Source organism: Lampris incognitus, chromosome 9 (genome assembly GCF_029633865.1).
Source record: "Lampris incognitus isolate fLamInc1 chromosome 9, fLamInc1.hap2, whole genome shotgun sequence".
NCBI classification, from domain to species: Eukaryota; Metazoa; Chordata; class Actinopteri; order Lampriformes; family Lampridae; genus Lampris; species Lampris incognitus.
The window spans coordinates 33,190,017-33,214,019 of record NC_079219.1 but is presented as its reverse complement, the minus strand read 5'-3'; the positions used below and the strand labels follow the sequence as shown (position 1 = coordinate 33,214,019).

Genomic DNA, 24,003 nt, shown 5'->3' with positions numbered 1-24,003 from the left:
CCACATCAAGAACCGGTATGCATAAATATACAACCCTATGCACGCTCATCCAAAAATGTGGCCACAATTACAAAAGAGCAAACGACCAAGATGGTCATTATGACCGTTTTGGATTTTCAAAGTTGAATAACTTTCTCCTAAAATTGCATGTATTTGCATTTAAAATGAGTTTTAGATCAATTGCACAAAAAAGGTATGATAAGATCTCCCTAAAATGACCACGAGTGGTCAAAAAGACCGCTTGTAATTTGCGCGTGATCGTGCGCGTCATGTCACTATTTATGACGTGTGTTGGTCGCATCATTTCCTTCGCAAACTTCATTGCTCTGTCCTCGAAACACACTAGCGTTCTCCATTGCAGAGTAATAGTCTAAACTTGATTTTTGATTATTGCCAACATGTCTGGTTACAGACACCGTTTCAGACGCACCATGACTACCACCGAGGTGTTGCAATATTTACAGGCGTTGGACAGCAGCCACTTTAAATTGTTTGAAAAATAGTATTAAAAGTTGTTGAAATGTTAACTTTGGTGTCACTTTCTTAAAAGACATACAAATATATGTATTGCATTAACATCTCAATTGCGTATTTATCTTGACAGAACATAGAGTTTAAAAACCCACCGTCGTTCTAGTAGTTTTTTAAGTTCCGGTCGTTGTTTAGGACTGTTTCAATATTTATTTTCAGTTCTTTATATACACTACCGTTCAAAAGTTTGGGATCACCCAAACAATTTTGTGTTTTCCATGAAAAGTCACACTTATTCACCACCATATGTTGTGAAATGAATAGAAAATAGAGTCAAGACATTGACAAGGTTAGAAATAATGATTTGTATTTGAAATAAGATTTTTTTTACATCAAACTTTGCTTTCGTCAAAGAATCCTCCATTTGCAGCAATTACAGCATTGCAGACCTTTGGCATTCTAGCTGTTAATTTGTTGAGGTAATCTGGAGAAATTGCACCCCACGCTTCCAGAAGCAGCTCCCACAAGTTGGATTGATTGGATGGGCACTTCTTTGAGCAGATTGAGTTTCTGGAGCATCACATTTGTGGGGTCAATTAAATGCTCAAAATGGCCGGAAAAAGAGAACTTTCATCTGAAACTCGACAGTCTATTCTTGTTCTCAGAAATGAAGGCTATTCCATGCGAGAAATTGCTAAGAAATTGAAGATTTCCTACACCGGTGTGTACTACTCCCTTCAGAGGACAGCACAAACAGGCTCTAACCAGAGTAGAAAATGAAGTGGGAGGCCGCGTTGCACAACTGAGCAAGAAGATAAGTACATTAGTTTGAGAAACAGACGCCTCACAGGTCCCCAACTGGCATCTTCATTAAATAGTACCTGTTAGAGCCTGTTTGTGCTGTCCTCTGAAGGGAGTAGTACACTACGGTGTAGGAAATCTTCAATTTCTTAGCAATTTCTCGCATGGAATAGCCTTCATTTCTAAGAACAAGAATAGACTGTCGAGTTTCAGATGAAAGTTCTCTTTTTCTGGCCATTTTGAGCGTTTAATTGACCCCACAAATGTGATGCTCCAGAAACTCAATCTGCTCAAAGAAGTGCCCATCCAACCAATCCAACTTGTGGGAGCTGCTTCTGGAAGCGTGGGGTGCAATTTCTCCAGATTACCTCAACAAATTAACAGCTAGAATGCCAAAGGTCTGCAATGCTGTAATTGCTGCAAATGGAGGATTCTTTGACGAAAGCAAAGTTTGATGTAAAAAAAATCTTATTTCAAATACAAATCATTATTTCTAACCTTGTCAATGTCTTGACTCTATTTTCTATTCATTTCACAACATATGGTGGTGAATAAGTGTGACTTTTCATGGAAAACACAAAATTGTTTGGGTGATCCCAAACTTTTGAACGGTAGTGTATATATTTCAAGTTTTACATGCCTTGTTACTTTTGTTAGATTGGCAATATGTGTTTTCAGTTTTGTTTTTCAGGTAATATTTTCACTTTCAATTTTGCTATTCAAGTTCAACCATGTCTCTCTGAAGTTTACATTGTTTAAAAATAGTATTATAGTTGTTAAAATGTTAATTTTGGTATCAGTCGTTTCCTAACAGACATACTAACACATGCAATGCATTAATATCTCAACTGGGTATTTATCTTGACAGAATATAGAGTTTAAAACCCCATGGTCGTTTTAGGTAGGAGTGAAATCCTGGTCGTTCTAGTGTTAAATAGCACAGTGCACAAAGCAGGGGAGACATTTTCCCAAGGTGCATAAGTGGATTTATGAACTCACCACTGGAGCAGCTGGAGTCGCCGACTGTGAGTGCAGAACTGAGCTAATATCAGCCGAATCATTAGCTTGAGCTTGGTTGTCACTGCCACGACTTACTGTCGATAAACGGTGTTGTTCCAAATTACTTTCTGAGGTCCACATTAATTGAATGACGGCTAAGTTGCACATCTTTGTTTTAGCTTTGTTTACCGCTAATAGAACGTACATATTAGTGCCACCCACCTAATGTCTGTACGTAACTATATATTCAGCCTTGTAACATAATTGATTGGTTGGTCATACAATGTGGATATGGTGGTTGTTTTTAATTGGCTAGGCAGGGGGTTGTTTTTTGGGTTTTTTTTAAGCAAGAAATGATTTCCTAAATGCAAAGTATTACTGTTTTCTGCTTTATTTTGCATTAGTGTTAAGTAGTCTATTACCAAATTGTATGACTTAATTTTACTTATTGCTGTAAAAGTATTTCAGTTTTGTTTTGACAGGGAGAGAATTTAATTGAGGGGGCACAGTGACCTTATTGAATGGGCCTGGACCCCCAAGGCCCGTCCATAATGTCGACGTTGCCACAGGTTAAAAACCATGTAAAGCTTATAAAACATGGCAGGCTGGTCTCGGTACTCTGTAATCCAACCTTCCAGACAGCTGGGAAAGTCGAAATTTTCACATCCTACTATTAAATAAAATGCAAAGTAATGCCTCCTGATGTCAGACTTACAAATGGTAAACTCAGGCGGACTTTGAAAACCTCGACTTCACAGAGGTTGTTTCAAGACATCACGTGAACATGGTGGCATGCAGGGATAAATACACTGCTAATTGTAATCAATCGTCTTAAAATGGTCTTTAGCAATTAAAATTAACTGTTGAGTCAAATTTCCTTCATGGCATGATGATAAAATCTGTTATGCTTGCAGAGACAAGAACGTAATCACACGGGTTAATCACAAAACCTAAGTGTTAGCCTTGTTAGCAAGCATACTTAGAACAAATAGATAGGTCACCTTACAGAGCTACAGACTGGAAAACTTTGTGATCCGAAGTTGGAAAAAACAACTTGGAACTTCCTACATCCCACTTTGTTTGGAATGCAGCATAAACATAGCAGAATAAACACAGCTGCAGCCAGTAACATTAATAACGGCTCTGTTGGATGTAGGTGTGGCAAAGAACCAGCATTGACAGCTGTTAATGGTAGCTCTGTTTGTCTGTCAATGCAGATAGATGTGCCAACACACCTAAATCAAACAGCCATTATTAATATTGTGGTGAGCTGGCATGGAAGATATGGATGGATGGATTTCGTTTTAATGGCAGCTCCCGTGTCCCATACATAGTACGACCCCGGGAGTGCGCTTGTATTTTTATACCGGCCAGAATAGACCAGAACTGACTACACACAACAATGTCCCCACCAATGTCGCAGCTGGCGACACCAGTCAGAGTCACAGTCCAACATTCTGTTGGTCAGTAAACGGTCTTCTACTTAGTCCGAGTCGAACCCTTAAACCAGCGTTTCCCAAACCATGTCTCAAGGAACCCCTATCCTGCAGATTTTCACTGTAACCCTGCATAGGTAGCCCTGCTTGTACTTACTCAACCAATCATCTCACAGCACTTAATTATGCAAGATGTGCAACATCTGACATAATTCATTGCTGATTGATTGAACAACTACAAACAGGTACCTATTCAGGGTTGCAAAGAAAATCTGCAGGATAGGGGTGCCTTGAGGACTGGGTTGAGAAACACTGCCTTAAACAACCAACACAACATCATTAAAACACAATTTTAATATGAACAGTCCCATGAGCCCCTGCGCTCTCCCAGCGCGGAGCCGCTGACAGTCGGAGTGACTGCATAGCCACCACCTGAGGGGTCAGTCGTCCCCGACAACCCCATCACCCAATACATAGTGCCCCAAAAGTCCAGGGTGTCACTGCTGGTGAACAGACCGCCCAAAGCACCGTGTGTCATAGGCCGTCTTCTGCCGCACTCTGGAGCCGGCCCCAGCCCGGTGGCTGCAGTAGTCGCAGCAGTGCACGTGCAGCTCCATGTCTTGCCGACAGCCAGGCCAGCCCATGGAGGCGGTGGAGGGTCTTGCCTTTCCCGTAGTGCCCCACCCCCACCGAGCCATGGACCATCTGGAGAAACTCGGGACGCTGCACATGGGCACCAATAGCTGCAGGCGGCCGCTCCCTCGTCCGGGAACTTGCCACCTCCACTACTCCAACCTGTCATGGAGCTCAAAGTTTCCCCATTGAGAGTGGTAGGCCTTTACCTCGGGCCCCAGCGCTGACACCTCTGTCCACTTGGTGCACCACCCCATCTCCAGCCAGCCCCTCACCAGCACAAGGGCCACGTCTGCTTCCTGCTGCTGCCTCAGTTGCTGCTTGGTCAACAGGAACAACCTCTCCTCATTGCTGGAGGTCTGGATGGCTGCATCATCTGGCCTCACCTCTCCTGCCGCTGTCAGCAGCAGCACGCCAATTCCGCACCAGGGCTCTGAGCCTGCTGAGCGGTGACTCGCCGGTCCCTGAACCTGCTCCTCCTCTGGCCGGAGCGGAACACCACGGCTTTTGTGCCAAGGATGACAGTTGCCTCCGACATGTTAACACAGGCTCCACAGCGGGTCAGCAGGTCCAGGCCAATGATGCATAGGTCCCGGATGTTGGCGAGCCAGAACTCGTTGTGTCAGCTCCTGGTCTCCAGCCTGGACTCGTAGTGACCTTCTCCCTCTCATGCCAGCCTTCTCTCCTGTCACCGTCATCAGCTGGGTGTTGGTTGGTGACCACGCCACTGAGAGGGGGTCAGTGGTGCCCAGGAGGATGCCAAGTCACACCAGGGAAATGGCAGACCCCCGTGTCTACCAGGGCCCGGCAGGATCGACCGCCAAGTTGGCAGTCCAGACACAATCCTTTGGTGTGACCTAGGCGGCCAACCAGCGTGCATCGGCCTTAAAGGGGTGCTGGAGACTAGAGTGGCAGTCCCCTCACTAAGCCACCCTGTCGTCATTTCCCCACTGGCCATGCGACTCTGGCTTTTGGTGCTAGTGCAGGGCAGTTGTGGCTATGTGACCAGACTCGTCACACAGGTAACGATAGTCATTCGGCTGGGATGGACGTCGCCTGGATGTTGGAGGCCATCACCGAGACTGTTGTGGTTGAAGCCGAACATGGTAGACGTCCTCTACCACTTCCTCATTGTCAGCCAACCTGACATGTTGTCGAAAAGCGGGGGCCTTCTTCTTGGTAAGCTGCGTGGAGAGTATCACCTCAGCCCATTCAGCTTCATTGAGAGCCTCGCTAAGGGACTGGAGCATGGTGAGGCAAACATGCTGGCGCAACCACTCCAGTGTGAGCCTGCGCAGAAAAGCATGGAGGGCCAGCTCCTCCTGAGTAGCTGCATTGGACTACGAGTAACCATGTTGGGCATGTAGCGGCACATCTGTGGCGAAGGTACCCAGTCTTTCTCCCTCTTGGCAACGGTGGCTGGCTAGCTGCTCCCTGCTCTGGTCAGTGAAGAGTCGTTGCCCGAATCGCCTCGCCAGTGCCATGGTCAGGGCCTGGATTTCCCGCTGCTCCATTGGGGCTCGGTTGAGGAGCACCTGCAAAGCCTTTCCCTCCAACGCCAGAGCCAGATGGGTGGCAGCTTCCTCGTTGCTCCATCCGTTGCCATGCCGCTAATAGGACTTGCGAGAAGTACGGCTCTAGTTGTGTCATCCCGTTGTACTTGGGCAGCTTGGCTGGTGTTCTATGCGCAGCATCTCTCCCAGACGCTAGGGGGCGGTCGGTCGCGGCGGGGAGCAAGAGTTCCCCTGTCTTGGCCTTCCTAGCCTCTAGGGGGTGGTGGAGCCGCTGGGCACTGGAGCCATCAGGATGGGCTGGAAAAATTCCATCTCTGGCAGACTCCCTCTTTCGCCACACCAAGTTTTCCAAGCGCCAATGGGCCTGCTGGATGGCCCGCTCTAGGCGCTGGACCGCCTCCATTCTTTAGTTCAATCCCACTTCTGACAATGTGGCGAGCCGACGTGGAAGAATGAGTCGAGAGGCAGAAATCTCGTTTTAATGAAATCTCCCGTGTCCCATACACCGCACGACTCCGGGAGTGCTCTTTTATTTTCACACCGGCCAGAACAGACCAGTACTGACTACACACAACGATGACCCCCCCCCCCCCGTTACAACTGGCAACACCAGTCAGAGCCACGGTCCTACAGTCAGTCAGTCAGTAAATGGTCTTCTACTTAGTCCGAGTCGCATCCCCAAACAAACAACACAAAAATAACCACAATATGAACACAATTTTAACTAACAAGCACAACCCCATGACCCATGAGCCCCTGCGCTCCCCCAGCGCGAAGCCGCCGACAGTCGGGAGCAACCGCCTCCCCCGGTCGCTACAATATTATCTGCAGCTGTGTTTATCCTGCTGCGCTAACATAATACAGTACCTTGACCAGCCAGGCATGTTTTTAAACTTTACGTGGTTTTTAACCTGTAGCTGTCAGCAACATTACTAAGATGCTCCACGGTTTAGTTACGCTTTAAACAATCGACTCTGTGCATAACTGTAGTCCACCGACTTCCGGATTGTACTGCAGCGGTCATACTAGTTTCCTGTTGTTGGTGCGTGTTAAAGTGCGTTGTTACTAGAGCTGTGAACGAATGCCAAAAATAGGCCTCGAACGAATAACGAATATTACACACTGAGGTTCGAATGGCATTCGAATACCTTGAATTTGCATATCACCCCCCAAAAACCAATACAGAGAGAGTAAGTCTATTGTAGCCCGTGTTTTTATTAACAGCATATTTATGACAACATACAACTCCAGCACATTGTCCGCACATATTAGTCCAAAAACTGTTGTTGAGCACCCCTAAACATAAAATAAATCTGACTAGGAAAAGGCCAGATGATGTTAACTAGGGCCTACTCTAAGTAACATACAGGTAAAATAAATCTGACTAGGAAAAGGCCAGATGGTGTTAACGAATTTACCGTAAGTAACATAGGCATAGTAAATTATCCATGACCCACGGGGCTTAAAAAAATAAAATCAAGAGTCCTACTCACTGTAGTAGTATAAGAAGTTGTGCTAATAGTGGTTTGCGAGAAAAACCAAAGCGTCCACGTGTTCAGACTCGAGAGCGCTCCTTTTTTTGGTGACCATGTTTCCCGCATAAGAAAAGACACGCTCAGAGCGCACGGATGTCCCTGGCACGGCGAGGTATCTCTGAGCCATCTTCCCGAGGTGTGGATATATTCTCTCTTCGATTTTCCCATTAACAGCCCAAAACCCAAAGAATTTCCATACGTAACTTCTCAGATGTTGTGGAGTATGAATGACTCTCGCAGGAGATGTGCTAGTGCTAGTGCTAGCGCTTGGGTCACAGCCAACGTTCTTCTCGGATTCCGCCATTTCCTGTGTTCTATGAGCCCGCCCGCTCGGCGTGGGAACTGACAAGAGCTTTTTAATTTCCGGTTTTACTACGGATGTAGGCTATGCTTATTTTCATAAAATACGTTTCACGAAACCATCATTTATTTCCATTTAAACGTGTGTGCATTAATAATAATAATATTAATAAGGGGGAAAAATATATTAAAAAAATATATTACAAAAAAATCGAATTTCATATTTTCATATTCAAATTCGAATATTATTACCATAATTCGAATGTACATTCGAATTTCAAATGCTATCTGACAGGCCTAGTTGTTACCTTCTACTAATGAGACGTTACAACTCGTTTCAACCCCACGGGGCTATAAACTTTAATAATAACTTCGGCACGTAAGGTTATGCATCATGCTCGGTCCGTTATTCCAGGTGCAACAACCTAAACGACCCCTGTGTAAACAAGGAACTAAACAATGGTTCCTAACAATAGTTCCTATTTTTACATCCTTTCTCTTTTCAGTTTCTTCTTTTTTTTTAGAACCTTTAATACATTTGCACAACATTTGTGATTCACTTTTTTTTCTTTTTCATTCATGCCCCCCCCCCCCCAAAGTCCATTAGTGCTACAGATCCATTCATCTATGTGAGGTCACAAAGTCTTTGTATCGCTGCGGCTGCACAACAGAGCGGCCTGATCTGGTGGTAACAGGGTTGGCCCTGTCACCAGTGTCCTTGGTTTTGTTTCCTGCTAAGACACTGTGAGAAGGAACACTCTCTGAATGTCCGGGTTCAACACTCTCTGGCTGACTGGGGCTGCTGATCTCCATGTCCATAGTGTCAGTGAAGATTGCCCCTGGTGCATGCCTGAGGTGTCTGCGATTTCTCCTGATGACACCACCCGTGTGCAGCTGGACCTCATAGGATCTCCTATCGACCGGCCTCAGCACCTTGCCCACTCTCCAGCCAGTGTGGGGTGCGAGAGGCTGAACTCTCACACATTCACCTGGGGCAAGCGTGTCCAAGTCTTTAGCCGACCTGTCATAGTATGCCCTCTGCCGTTGTTGGTTATTTTGTAAATCCTGTTTCACCTGCACAACTTTCGGCTGTAACAGGCTTGCCTTGGTTGGCAGTAGTGTTTTGGTACGGCGACTGAGCAGCCGCTGTGCTGGTGTGGTATCAGTACCCTGTGATGGTGTGTTGCGGTGGTCCAGAAGGGCGAGATAAGGATCCCGTCCAGCAGCCTTGGCTTTGAGCAAGAGTCTTTTTGCTGTCTTAACAGCTGACTCAGCTTTGCCGTTGCTTTGCGGGTAACCTGGTGATGAGGTTTTATGTTGAAATCCCCACAGTTGACTGAACTTCTGGAATTCTTGTGACGAATACTGTGGGCCATTGTCCGAGATTACAATATCTGGGATACCTTGGCGGGCAAAATGAGCTTTCAGCTTCCGTATCACTGTGGTTGACTTGGTATCTGCCAGGTAATCCATTTCCCAAAAATTTGAGAAAAAAATCAACAATTATGAGGTAGTCTTTGTTTTCAAACATGAACAGATCCGTGCCCACCTTTGCCCACGGCCTGCTTGGCACATCATGTGACATTAGTGTTTCTTTTTGTTGTTTAATGTCCATTGATCTGCAGATGTCACACTTTGCTATATATGATTTTATTTGGTCGTTCATGCCCTGCCAATAGACACACTCCCTAGCCCTCCGTAGGCATCCTTCCACACCCAGATGTGATGCGTGTAGGCGGCAAGTGATGTCTTTCCTCAATGCATCAGGGATGACAGCGCGCTCACTCCTGAACACTATTCCATCTTGGTGGCTTAACTCCTCTTGGAATGAGAAGTAGGGCTTGATTTCCCTTGGTGTTTTTGACTTATCGTCAGGCCATCCTTGCTGCATCATTTTGATGAGAAGCTGCAGTGTTTCATCCTCTTTTGTGGCAGATCGTATATCATGTAGCCTGTCTGCTGCGATAGGTAAGTGTTGTGCCATGTTGACAGTCTCTAGTTCTGCATCCGGTGCACTCTCAGGAAGATAAGCTCTGCTCAGAGTGTCTGCTAGCAGCATGTCTCTACCTGGCACATATACTACATCTAGATCATACTTTTGTATGCGCAGCATCATTCCCTGCAGCCTTTTGGGTGCACTTAATAGAGGTTTTCTCACTATTGTTTCCAACGGTTTGTGATCACTTTGCACCGTCACTTTTCGGCCGTATGTGTACTGGTGAAATCTTTCCATACTAAAAAACCATTGCTAAGAACTCCTTTTCTATTTGTGCATACCCACGCTCTGTTTGAGTGAGTGCTCTGCTTGCAAATGCTATTGGCTTACCCATCTGCATGAGCGCTGCGCCTAAACCTGTGTCTGAAGCGTCACACTGCACTGTGAGTTCCTCATCTGGGTTGTAATATTTCAGTACTGGGACCTTTGCTATAGTCTCTTTCAATTTGAGGAAAGCCTCCTCATGCTGTGCTGTCCAGTTCCACTCCCTGTTTTTGTGTGTCAAATCTCTCAACACTATGCACTGGTCTGAGAGGTGGGGGCAAAACTTGGCTAGATAATTTACCATACCTAGCAGCCTTTGCACTCCTTTCACATCAGTCGGTGCCGGCATCTTCTCAACGGCAAGCACTTTCTCTGGATCCGCCCTGAGTCCATCAGCCGTCAGGCGGTGTCCAATGTATGTGGTCTCCTTTTGTCTCAGCTTGAATTTGTCTTTGTTCAGCTTGATGTTCTTTTGTCTGCATCTTTCAAGAAACAGTCTCAGTTTTCCATCATGGTCACGCTCAGCTTCCTCCTGTGTTTCCCCTTGGCCTGTGATCAGTACATCGTCAGCTATAATGTACAAGCCCGGTACACCATCCAGCGCTTGTGTGAGCTTTCTCTGAAAGATTTCTGGGGCCGGACTTATCCCCATTGGCATCCTCAGCCACCTGTAACGTCCGAATGGAGTGGCAAACGTTGTTAAATAGCTGGACTCCTCCTCCAGCTGCACATGCCAGAATCCACTCTTGACATCACACACTGTGAACACTTTTGCTTTTGACAAGTCCGGTAAAATGTCCTCAGTGGTTGGCAGTGGGAAGTGACTGCGCTTTAGAGCTTTGTTCAAAGGCTTGGGATCGATACACACTCTTGGTTTCCCACTTGGTTTCTGTACCACCACCATTGCACTGATCCAATCTGTACTGCATTCCACAGGTGTTATGATCCCTCTTTGCTGTAGGTACTGTAGCTCGTCCTTCAGTGGTTTCATCATGGCGACTGGGACCCGCCTCTTTGGCAGCTGTACTGGTTTCACTGTGCTGTCCACCTCTATTTTGTATTTTCCCTCGAGGCAGCCATCGCCAATGAACACATCAGCATACTCATCTTTAATTTGTCCCATTATCCACTGTCCTGTTGTTGTTTCTGTTTTCATATTGCACTTTTATCAATTTCATGGCCTCACTGGCTCTCCTACCCAGCAGAGGCACTGTACCAGCTGCATTCACCACCTGGAACTCTAAGCGATATAGCTTGTTGTTTCTCGGGTTTCTTATTTTCACTTTACATTTTCCCAGTGGTTTTATTGTACATTACTAGTACACTCTTCGTGTGTTCTAATTTGGCATCTGGATTCAGCAGGTTAATTGGGATGATATTGCAACTGGCACCACAGTCTATTTGGAATTTGATCATGTCCTTGCCTAGAAGCATGCCAGCATAGAGAAGCTGAGTTTTCTTCATTTTCTCAGTTTCTTTTACACAGGTGATAATATCTTCATATTCATCACTCTCAGATTCAGTTGTTATTTTACTCACATATTTCTTTTTCCTTAGTTCCGGTTTTACTCTGCATTTTGCTGCAAAGTGGTTCTCTCTTCCACACTTTGTGCACTTCTTCCCAAACGCTGGGCACTTTTGTTTACTTTTCTCATGCGTTTTTCCACAATATCTGCACTCCACAGTGTTGCTCGTCTGTTTCCGATACTGTGCTCCTTGCACTGCATGTACCTCTTCCACCATCGATCCCGAGATGGTTTTCACATTGTCCTTTGAGAGCTCAGCGGCTCTGCACAGCTGCAAACATGTGTCCAGTGTCAAGTTTTTCTCTCGGAGCAGTCTTTCTCTTACGATTGTGTTGTTACCTCCACACACAATCCGATCCCGAATGAGCGAGTCTCTCACTGTCCCAAAGTTGCATGTTCTTGCCAACACTCTCAGTTCCATGACATAATGGTCTATATTTTCACTGGTGCCCTGTTTTTTTGTAAAAAAACGATAACGTTCCACAGTCTCGTTAACGCTGGGGTCGCAGTGATCATCAAACTTCTTGATAACGTCATCTAACGTCCATGCATCCTTCGGTGTGTCGCCCAGTAACGTGTCCATAAGTTCCCTGCCGCTCTCCCCGACAAGATAGCTGAACAGTTTCACCTTCTGTTTGTCATCGGCGTCAGCCATGGCTAAATCCACATACAGAGCAAACTCGTCCCTCCAGGTCTTCCATGTCCTCGAAAGGTTGCTTGAGTCCAGACATAACGTTTGCGGTGGTTTAAGCCCATCCATGTCACACGGCAGTCTCACGCTAGCAGCTAATGCTAACATATACTGAACGTTGCTTAGAAACACTAACCGCTCTCCCGCTCCTAGAAACTTTTCCGCACCAAACTTCAAACCGAGTCGTCCGCCGCTGCCACCATGTTAAAGTGTGTTGTTACCTTCTACTAATGAGACGTTACAACTCGTTTCAACCCCACGGGGCTATAAACTTTAATAATAACTTCGGCACGTAAGGTTATGCATCATGCTCGGTCCGTTATTCCAGGTGCAACAACCTAAACGACCCCTGTGTAAACAAGGAACTAAACAATGGTTCCTAACAATAGTTCCTATTGTTACAGTGCGCGCTATTAACAATGGGATATTTTTCGCGATGCCTGCAAGATATACCATGGATAAATGTCAGCGACATGCACAGAGTTGTCGACAAACTTTCACCTGCACCTACCAACAGACGGGTGAAAAGTTTCAAGTTGCACATAAAGTTAAGCCCACAATTCCGTCCGTCCGTCCGTCCATCATAATTGTGACTAACTTATTATGGACAACTTAAAACTTTTCACCCGTTTTGCTGGTACGTGCAGGTGCAAGTTTGTCAACAATTCTGTGCACGTCGTTGACATTTATCCATGGTAAATCCTGCAGGCATCGTGAAAAATATGCCATTGCCAATAATACAGGCCAACAAACATGAAACTGGTATGACCGCTGAAGTAGACACCGGAAGTCAGTGGACTACAGTTATGCACAGAGCCGATTACTTTATTTGAACTTGAAACAAAACAGTTTGATCGCCCACCTTTCAATGACTGAGGCTGGTCGATAAAGAAAAAAATATTTCTGTTGCCACCTCCATTACACACTGCTTATAGTGATATTAACACAATATTTTCTCGCTGTGAATTGTAATGCCGCTTCAGCATTGCAGGTTATTTCATCCCTAAAGACACTGTCATCATTCCCAATCTTTTTGGAGCACACCACGATCGTGCAGTTTGGACTGACCCCTACCACTTCAAACCAGGTACCCACAGTACTGGACCGTCCTTTCACTCGACTCTGCGGAATTTCAAGTAAAACTGACAGCAGGCGCTCTTTGTTTCAGAGCGCTTTCTGGGTGATGGCGCTGGCTTAACCCGTGCTCTTCTACCTTTCGGAGGGGGGGCCCGACTGTGCCTGGGGGAATCCGTTGCCAAAATGGAGCTCTTCCTGTTCACTGCCTACTTGCTGAGAGATTTTGAATTCATCCTTCCTCCGACAGAGGCTTCTCTGCCCGACGTGAGAGGAATTGCAAGGGTAGTCTTCAAAATAAAGTCTTACAAAGTCATAGCACACCCGAGGCCTGTGTAATGTAATTATTTGCTACCACATCAGGATCTTTGAATATGACTGAATAAAGTTACTATGCTTTAATATCAAATAGATGTTTATATAAATCAAAATAAATGGTCAGTTAAAAAGTTAGTGCACCCTCATGTGTTTATTTCCTGTCAATACTGTGGAGAATTCTACTGGAGTGTTCCTGCTCGAAGTCAGGGGGTTCATTTGCATATTACCCACGATGCAACTGAAGTGTCAATCTTTTGGTTATGTTGTGGGATATTGAACATGTTAAAAACGGGCATATCTGTTACAGATAGCGGGGATGTGGTGGAAAGTAATGGGGACGTTATGAGAGAAGTTGTATTAGACAGCATGCTATTTCCCACCATGAGTGTAAAGAGTAGGCAAATACATAAGTTCGCTTCTGTGGCCAAGAAAAGAAAACAAGCTGAGACAAATACGAACTTGTATCTGTAATGACGGGTTTGGCTTACAGTCATTAAAAACTTGCTTTTATCTCTGAAAGGCTGCCTGAGATTTCCATTATTTGACCACGTCAGAATACTTTTCCTATAACTATCTACCTTTTTCCTGGCTCGTTAACCTTGGTTGGCAGCCAATCTAGGAGAAAGCAACTCTGATTTCAAACCCGGGTAGATGAAGCTCGTTAGCCTTTCGGGCAGTTCATCAGTTCACCAACCACTGTTCTGCCGACGAGATTATCGAGTATAGATTACAGAGTATAGATTATGACTAGTTGATGACTTAATTATGACTAATGACTACTGTAAACTTCTCTTCTCTAACATGTCTTTTCTCTCTCTCTGAATGATGTCTTCTCCTTTCTCTTTCTGTGTTTGAATGGTGTCATGTGAGTCTCTCTTGCGTGCACGTGCTGTCGATTCTCCTCCCAGGTCTCTGTGGTGATGGTGGTCGCCATTTGGATGCTGCCTGCCCTTCCTCTCCTCACATAAGTTGTTTTTTTTTTATTTTGAATTTATTTTAACTGATGATGCTGGTCGCGTGGCTTGGGTCCTGGACTGTTCCGTTGGCATGTGGACACTGCTTGGCATCATGTTCTTCATACATTTTATGTCCATTATAATTCTGTTATCCTCTTTCAATGTTGTATTATGTAAATTGCGTGAACACAACATCCATTGCACGCTGTCCGTCTTGGGGGAGAGATCCCTCCTCTGTTGCTCTCCCTGAGGTTTCTTCCTATTTCTTCTCCCTGTTAAAGGTTTTTTTTTTAGGGAGTTGTTCCTTATCCGATGAGAAGGTCTAAGGACAGGATATTGTGTTGCTGTTAAGCCCACTGAGGCAAATTTGTAATTTGTGATATTGGGCTATACAAATAAAATTGATTTGATTTTGATTTGATCTAGGATAAGGCAAACTCCGATTTAAAACCTCCGGTGCCTTGCGGGTATACTCGTCTACGGGAAAGGCTTCGGGAAGAAATCCTGAGGAAAAATCTGCATCCGTCTCCATTGCCAGTCGTCTTCCTAGTCTTGCCACTGGTAGTAGGTGGTCTCGGACGAGAGAGTGGGGTTGATGATGCGCAACTCTTCCTCACTTTAATCATTGCGCAAGTCATCAGTCATCCATCACAGGATGACTAGACGATCCTCGTCGCTGCGACAAACGAATAACAACCCTTTTCCTGACTTCGCGAGTTTACCCATGATTCATAGCGGAAGCCGGTTTTGCTCTTCCGGTTGAACACTTTTTACATTTGCGTAGCTACCAGTGACGCTTTAAAAGCCCGGGTTTAGCCATGGATGATGTACAAATGGACAAAAAAAAGTGGGTAGATGACATGAGACAATGGCCCGATGTTAGCTACATCGATATTGTTAATTACCTTTCTTTTCTGAAGGTGTCGATGGCGAAGAATTACGTAATTACAAAAGCACAGGGGCATATAATTACCTGCACAGTAACAAAATATTTAAAGTCATGTTAAAAAAAAAACAGCGGGCATCCGGGCAGCGTGGCGGTCTATTCCGTTGCTTACCAACACGGGGATCGGCGGTTCGAATCCCCGCGTTACCACAGGCTTGGTCGGGCGTCCCTACAGACAAAATTGGATGTGTCTGCGGGTGGGAAGCCGGATGTGAGTATGTGCCATACATTAAGAGGATCAGAATGACATATCTGATTGGATGCTGGCACAGTTGTTGTAAGAATGAAAAGACACACAACATGACTCCAACAGTATATTTTACTGCATATAAAAAGTAAAAACATTCACATACCTGCATGCCATATTTTAAAAAGTTGATGACAGCAAATGATACAAGTGGTTACATATTTTTCGCCATCTTTCAAGGTAATGTTCCAAACAAGACAAGATGTTAGAGTTTAAACAAATTCAATGTAGATGTAAGGTAGTAATGTAAATCCGCCACAGGGTGGCACTGTTACGCTGTATGTTCCCCTGGGAATGCCGCAAATGGCGATGTTTGTCCCTTTTGCAACACCGTGCCCCTAAGTCTTGTCCCGGGCAAAAGGCTACGTTGATCACATGGTTTTTTTTGTTTCTTCTGCCGGAAGCTGTGAGTATGATGAGGCCAGCGGCCAGCTGATTGATGAGAGGTGAAGTGTAAGCGAGTGCCAGTAAAGTGTCCAGGTCTCAGCCACGATCCCAAGCCTCCGCCTCTTTCCTTTTCCACGCAAACATCATACTACAACAAACACAACCCAGAGTCCCAGGGCGTGTAGGGAGACGACGGCCGAACGCAAAGTGCGGGTTACATAAACATTAAAGTAGGGCAGCTCTACATTATATGTGACAGGATTTAATTGCTGATGGCACTAAATGTATATAGTTTATATTATGTGAATGAAATGTACAAGTAGTCACATTCTGTGCAACACAACAAATGTTCACATAATATCCATCTCTCTCTTTCTACATGTTTTGTACCAATCAATGTTTAAGCCATTACGGCACCATTTCATTTGATGGTCCTGCAAATATGGTCAACTCATGATGATCACATGCTAAATTAGTTTGAATAACGAATGAGATCCTCCCTTAAATTGACAAGAGCAGCGCATACTCTTAGAATCTTGTCTATTTTAGGAGCCATGGTAATAAGGACAACCTGTGACAGTATTTTGTAAACTTTCAAACGCCGGATTGCTCTTTCAACATGAATTCTCATATGTGCAAATTGTCTAGTGCTTGTCACCTGTTCCTGTGAGCTGTCCACGTTTCTTTGTAAAAGAAGGCATTACCAATTGACCCTTCGCTAAGGCCCGCCCCCCTTAGTTACTGTTGCTAAGTCCGTCAAACTTTAACATTATTTTACAGTTAATAAATGAAGTAGTTATGAATGATATAGTTGTAAAGTCACAGGATGTTAAATATCATGTTAGGCCAACGGTAACGTTGATGGTAGCAAGTGCTGGTTGACAACACTGCTGCAATAGTGGCTCACTAGTCAGCAACGTCATCCATTCGTCAGTCTGTTTGACTTGTTGAGTGACAACCGATTTTTATGCATGTGGTTAGCCTGGCATGCGCTGAAATGTTTAAATCTAATCGAACAGTTAACATGGAAACCCATTCGGCCGTGTTATGTGCAAAGCCTGTGTGCTATTCAGAGGCTCTGATTCATTCCCACGTGGTAATAATGGAAATGGTAACGTTAGCTGCAGGAAAATAACTTTGTAGTTTCTGGTGACCATTCCACTGCTGTCGACGATCCATTATCTGCATACCGACTAAGGTCGGTCACTGGTCTGCTTAATGTCAATAGTCTCAAACGGCCCATGTCAAATCTTTTTGTAATACACGTGTGAATAAGTTAATTGTTGTAAATCACATTTCGGGTGGCCTTACGCATACGAAATAGGTAGCGATTGTACAGAAAACGGCTTGTAACAGGTGTCTGAAATTGGGATTTGACCAGAAATGTTAAATGCTTAATAGTCCGCGGTGGTGTAGCGGTCTAAGCATGGGCTTTGTGTGGATGTAGTTGCCCTCTGAGGACCTGGGTTCGCGTCTCGGTCTCATCAGACCCGGCTATGGCCGGATTCGATGAAGCAGCAATAATTGGCAACGCTGTCTTCGGTAGGGGGGCGGAGTCGGCTGTTCGTCACATGAATACGTCTGTGTGTGTCGGAAAAAGCAGTGATTCGGCTTGGGGTCGCCTTGTCACGAAAGGGGCGAGGCGTCCCCTTCGAGACTGCCGGCCGGAGAGACGCAGTTGGCGAACGTATACAGTACGAGGGTGGGCGTTTGAACAAGAATAGGGAGCAATTGGCCACTAAATTGAGAGAAAAAGGGGAAAATCAAAAAGAAATTTAAAAGAAATGTAAAGCGCTTTGAGTGGCTGCTAGAAAAGCTCTGTATAAAATGCAACTTGATTGATTGATTGAATAAAAGTAATTACTTACCTTGGAGCAGACAAAGCTGTGCTTGTTGATCTTTGAGGGGTTCAACTGGATTTGAGGACGTCCACATAGCTTTATCCACTGCCTACACTTTTCAGGGTTTGATTTTGGTTTTGGAAAGGGAAAAAAAACGTACATCTACTTCCAACTTCTCCGGGTAACGAGTGTCACTGTTACAAGTGCCCCAGGTACAACGTTTAATCGTAACTAGCTAAAAGTCCACAAAACCACCTCGAAAATTAAGAAAATCTGAAACTTTTGCATCGGAGTCAACGGAGCGCCGCCAGTAAAGTGTCGGAGTCTGTCCTATGCTGCGCTGTGACTGGCCAGTCTGCGTTTCGGGGGCGTGGCTTAGCGAAGGGTGACTAGCACCTTTCTCTCTAACAGCAAGTCTTTTATGGTAAAGCCTCTATCTGCCATGACCTTATCTCCAGGCATTAAGTAGTCCAATATTCCTGAGTCCATGTGATGAATTTGTCACTGCATTGCCCTCCATATGCTACAGAAACGAATGTGATTAGTCCATATGGGGCAATAGCTACCAGGTATTTCAGTGTTATGTGAATAATAATTGTTGTATGATTACCCTCTTGAATGAAGGTTTAGGGTTTTTTGTAAAAGGCTCTCACTGCAGTCTACAATACATGTTTTATTAGGAAAGTTATTTTTAAATGCTGCAGGCATGGTTGCCTGAATAGTTTCTCTTCAAAGCCATGGAATTAGAGGTCGTAAAACTTCCTCCAGTTTGTCAGTCCAACATGAGATTATCTTGCTAGCCATGCTCTGTGATACGTGAAACTGTCTGCTCAGATCACATAGTTTGTCTCACATTTAGTTTCACAAGTGTGATGAGAACTTGATCTCGCACAGACATTGTAAATGAATTACTAGCATATCCCTCTAGTGTTGGCACAAGAATGTTACATGTTTCTAGGGCTATACCAAAGCATCTGTATCACTTTGAAGCATAAAGTAGCCAATCTCATCACACTGAGTAATATTATCCTGCATATCTTTTCTGCTGGCTCTCTGGCAGTAATTGTGATCGTGTCGTATAGGGTCCTCCCACTGTGTATGGACTGAGCGCAACTGTGGGTCAGGGGGCGGGGGGTGCAGAACTTGAGATGCTGGTCTGGTCTGAGACAGTCGAGGGGTAGTCCACTGAGTAGTCTGACAAACACAAAAGTAAGGCCAAAGTTACACACTATGAGAATAAACACTGTATTGTACTGACAATACAATTGACATAAAACTATATCTCCAGTATTTCTGTCTACTTTGCTGTATAAAACAGGGAATAACTGTAAAGTTCGACTTACGAGGCCAATCTTCAATGTCTTCATCAATGTTAACGCTGCTGCTGGAATTGATGCTAGCCGTTTCAGTCACAGTCGCATGGACAAGCTTTTCCCTCCTCTTCAGGGGATGTCGGTCGTAGCCCAGGTAGGGCTCCGGATCCGGGTGTACTCTTAAAGGCTGAAGGTGAGCATTGGAAACCAGTGGCCTATGCAGCCAGGTCCATGACAGAGACTGAGTGACGATATGCTCAGATAGAAAAAGAATGCCTGGGGTTAGTGTTTGGCCTAGAAAGGCTCCATGGCTACATAGAGTGCATCAAGTATTCACACCCCTTCACTTTCCCCACATTTTGTTATGTTACAGCCTTATTCCAAAATGGATTAAATTCATTTTTTTTGCATCAATCTACATACAATACCCCATAATGACAAAGCAAAAAAGGTTTTGTAGAAATTTTTGCAAATTTTTAAAAATAAAAAACTGAAATATTGCATGTACATAAGTATTCACACCCTTTACTCAGTAATTGGTTGAGGCACCCTTGGCAGCATTTACAGCCTCAAGTCTTCTTGGGTATGAAGCTACAAGCTTGGCACACCTATATTTGGGGTATTTCTCCCATTCTTCTCTGCAGATCCTCTCGAGCTCTGTAAGGTTAGATGGGGAGCGTCGCTGCACAGCTATTTTCAGGTCTTTCCAGAGATGTTCAATGGGATTCAAGTCTGGGCTCTGGCTGGACCACTCAAGTACATTCACAGACTTGTCCCGAAGCCACTCCTTCGTTGTCTTGGCTGTGTGCTTAGGGTCGTTGTCATGTTGAAAGGTAAACCTTCACCCCAGTCTGAGGTCCAGAGTGCTCTAGAGCAGGTTTTCATCAAGGATCTCTCTGTACTTTTATCCATCCATCTTTCCCTCGATCCTGACTAGTCTCCCAGTTCCTGCCGCTGAAAAACATCCCCACAGCATGATGCTGCCACCACCATGCTTCACTGTAGGGATGGTATTAGCAAGGTGATGAGAGGTGCCTGGTTTCGTCCAGACGTGGCGTTTGGCATTCAGGCCAAAAAGTTCAATCTTGGTTTCATCAGACCAGAGAATCTTGTTTCTCATTGTCATGAGATTCATTTAGGTGCTTTCTGGCAAACTCCAATCAGGGTGTCATGTGCCTTGTACTGAGCAGAGGCTTCCGTCTGGCCACTCTACCATAAAGGCCTGATTGGTGGAGTGCTGCAGAGATGGTTGTCCTTCTGGAAGGTTCTCCCATCTCCACAGAAGAATGCTGGAGCTCTGTCAGAGTGATCATCGGGTTCTTGGTCACCTCCCTGACCAATGCCCTTCTCCCCCAATTGCTCAGTTTGGCTGGGCAGCCAGCTCTAGGAAGAATCCTAGTGGATCCAAACTTCTTCCATTTACGAATGATGACCACTGTGCTCTTTGGGACCTTCAAAGCTGTAGAATTTTTTTGTACCCTTCCCTAGATCTGTGCCTCAATACAATCCTGTCTCGGAGGTCCACAGACAATTCCTTTGACTTCATGGCTTGGTTTCTGCTCTGACATGCACTGTCAACAGTGGGACCTTATATAGACAGGTGTGTGCCTTTCCAAATCATGTCCAATCAATTGAGTTTATTACGGGTGGACTCCAATCAAGATGTAGAAACATCTCAAGGATGATCAGTGGAAACATGATGAACCTGAGCTCAATTTTGAGTGTCATAGCAAAGGGTGTGAATACTTATGTACATGCAATATTTCAGTTTTTTATTTTTAATGAATTTGCAAAAATTTCTACAAAACCTTTTTCACTTTGTCATTATGGGGTATTGTGTTTAGATTGATGAGAGAAAAAAAGGAATTTAATCCATTTTGAAATAAGGCTGTAACATAACAAAATGTGGGGAAAGTGAAGGGGTGTGAATACTTTCCGGATGCACTGTATATGGCCTACCCACCTTCATATGGCCTACCCACCTTCACTGTAGAGACAGACCACCGTCCACCAGTTGCTATCATCAAAAAGAACCTGAATGAGATGTCACCAAGAATTCAGTGGCTCATGATGAAAATGCAGTGATATGACTTTGAGCTGATCTACACGCCAGGAAAGCACCGGATCCTTGCCAACGCACTTTCACGAGCACCCACAGGGACAAGTGTGAGTACAACCGAGGAGGATGTTCAAGGTCATGTGAACATGGTATCTGCTGCACTTCCTGTATCAGACACAAAGTTCAGACAAATAGCTGAGGAAACAGCAAAAGACACAGAGCTGCAACGTGTCATTGAGAACATAAAAATGGATGGCCTGCAGGTTCCTGTCCACTGTTCTACAACATCGGAGTTGAATTGAGTGTTGTTGATGAACTGTTGCTGAAGCAAATCAGAATCATCATCCCACAAGAATTGAGACAGGACATACTACAAAGACTACATGAAGGTCATCTCAGTGTTGAGAAGTGCAAAAGGGGGGCAAGAGAGACAGCCTTCTGGCCTGGAATTAATAAAGACATTGAGAGACTTATAAGCAGGTGTGAGACATGTCAGAACACAGAAACAAGCAAACCAAAGAGCCCATGATAGTAGCAGATGTGCCAACAGCATCATGGCACAAAGTAGGAATGGACTTGTTTCATCTCAAAGGTAAAAAACTTTTTAGTGGTCATTGACTATTACTCAAACTTTCCTGAAATGGCATTGCTGTCAAACACATCATCAACCTGTGTCATAACACACACAAAATCAATTTTTGCCAGAGACGGCATACCAAACACACAGTGGTGAGTGACAACGAACCATCCTTCACCAGCACAGAGTGGCAGAAATTTGCAGAACAGTATGACTTCAAGCACGCGACATCTAGTTCTCTATATGCACAATCAAATGGAAAAGCTGAAAAAAGTGTCCACATTCTCAAACAGCTCCTGAAGAAAGCTACGGACAGCGAGTCAGATCCCTATCTCACTCTACTCAGCTACAGAGCATCAGCACTTGAGTGTGGACTGTCACCTGCTGAGTTGCTGATGAATCGAAAGCTGCGAGCTACTCAAAGCAGAAGAAACATCCAAAACTGAAACAAAAGCTACGGCAACAAAAAATGAAGCAGAAGTCATTTTATGACAAGTCAGCGAAGCAGCTTCCACCACTGTCTAGTAATGATAGTCAGGATTGGGGATCCTGATGGATGGAGTACAAAAGCCACTGATCTTCAGGAAGTAGCTCCACGGTCATTCACTGTAAGGACGGAGGTAGGACAGATCTTCAGACGCAATCATCGAAGTCTGCTCAAAACACAAGAACCAAATCAAAACAGTGACACCTCTGAAAACACCTCTAAAGACCCAGTGGGACATGCCAGTAATCAACAGGTTTGTTCTGGTTTACCAAAGCAAACAGTTGCTGCAGGTCCTGAGGTCAAAACATCTGCTGAAACATGCAGCAGACCAAGAAGGATTATTACGAAACCAGACAGATTAATTGAAAGTATCCGAGATGTTAAAAAAAAGTTATTTATGTTTATTGTATTTTAAGATCTTTCCTACTGTTCATCCTTAAGGACAGACTTGTTTATTTTATTTTATTTTTTAAAGAAGGGAAGATGTGTTGTTATATACTTTTGTTAGGAACTGCGTTACCCAGAATCCTAGATGTTATGTTGCAGGCTAGTGTTGCAAGTGTAGGTGCATATAAATAACAGACAGAGTCGGGCTGTGTCGCTTAGTAACATGTATTCACCGGCTGTGCCCATAACGCAACTGAGGCATGTTACACAGGGCAAGTATACATCAATCAGTGCCCCCAGGGGGAGCTGTTGGCTGCATAACATTACCCTACAACATCTCCCTTCCTTTCGTAGAATACAATACTAAATAATATAATCGATAGTATTAGCCATTAGAACATTAGTGCTCATATCCCAATATTAAATAGTGCAATGGAAATAGTGCATCAAGAAGGAACAGCAAGTCAATATCAACCAAAACCTCTGCAGAACAATAACGACAAAATGGTAGCATCAGAACATCCACAAGACCACTGAATAAGAACATTAGAAGTGAACATCACAGTTTTTGTTTCGTTTTTTTTTTTTTTTAATGTCCACAGTCCAGTGTGTGTGTGTGTGTGTGCGTGTGAGCGTGTGTGTGTAAATCTCAGTACAGTGTATGACCTAGAGGTCAAGTCTTTCTGGAGGCTTAATCTGCCTGCCGCTCCGGGAGAAGGCCCGGCCCTGGTGTGGTCACAGCCTGTGGGGGAGATGGCGGCGACCTCGGGGCTGACGACCTTGGAGACATTACAGGGCTGCTGACGACTTCCTCCATGCTGCCCCGCCCACATGGCCCCCTTCAGCTGCACACGCGCCCACAGGCTGCTCCGGTGGCCGTTCTGTGTGGGCTGACGGCTGTGGAGGGGCAACCTCTGCTGGTCGGAGATCAACCCTGTTGCGACGGTACGTGGTTCCCTCCACATTGACGAGATAGGACCGCGGTCCCACCTGCTGCAGGCATACACCTCTCCTCCATCGGCCTGTCCTGTCACCCAGGATTGGTTTCATCCTGACAGGCTGGCCGACGTTTAGCTCTGGCAGATCCCTCGCAGTTCTGTCATATGTCAACTTCGCTGCCTGATGCTTCACCCTCAGCTTGTCTGTGACCCCAGTGATGATCTGAGGTGCTAGTAGCTGGTCGGCCACAGGGAGAAGAGTTCTCCGCCTCCGTGACATCAGCCGTTGTGCTGGGCTGCAGCGCAT

General features: G+C 45.0%; 1 protein-coding gene across 1 annotated transcript in view; it reads left to right on the top strand.

The window, feature by feature from the left end:
* The window catches only part of LOC130118338 (steroid 21-hydroxylase), a 37,155-nt gene extending 23,576 nt beyond the window's left edge, over nucleotides 1-13,579 (top strand). Inside the window, exons 11-12 of the mRNA XM_056286756.1 lie at nucleotides 13,150-13,253; nucleotides 13,335-13,579. Coding sequence (XP_056142731.1) covers nucleotides 13,150-13,253; nucleotides 13,335-13,579 — 349 coding nt within the window. The remainder of the gene's footprint in view (nucleotides 1-13,149; nucleotides 13,254-13,334) is intronic.
* The last annotated feature ends 10,424 nt before the right edge of the window (nucleotides 13,580-24,003 follow it).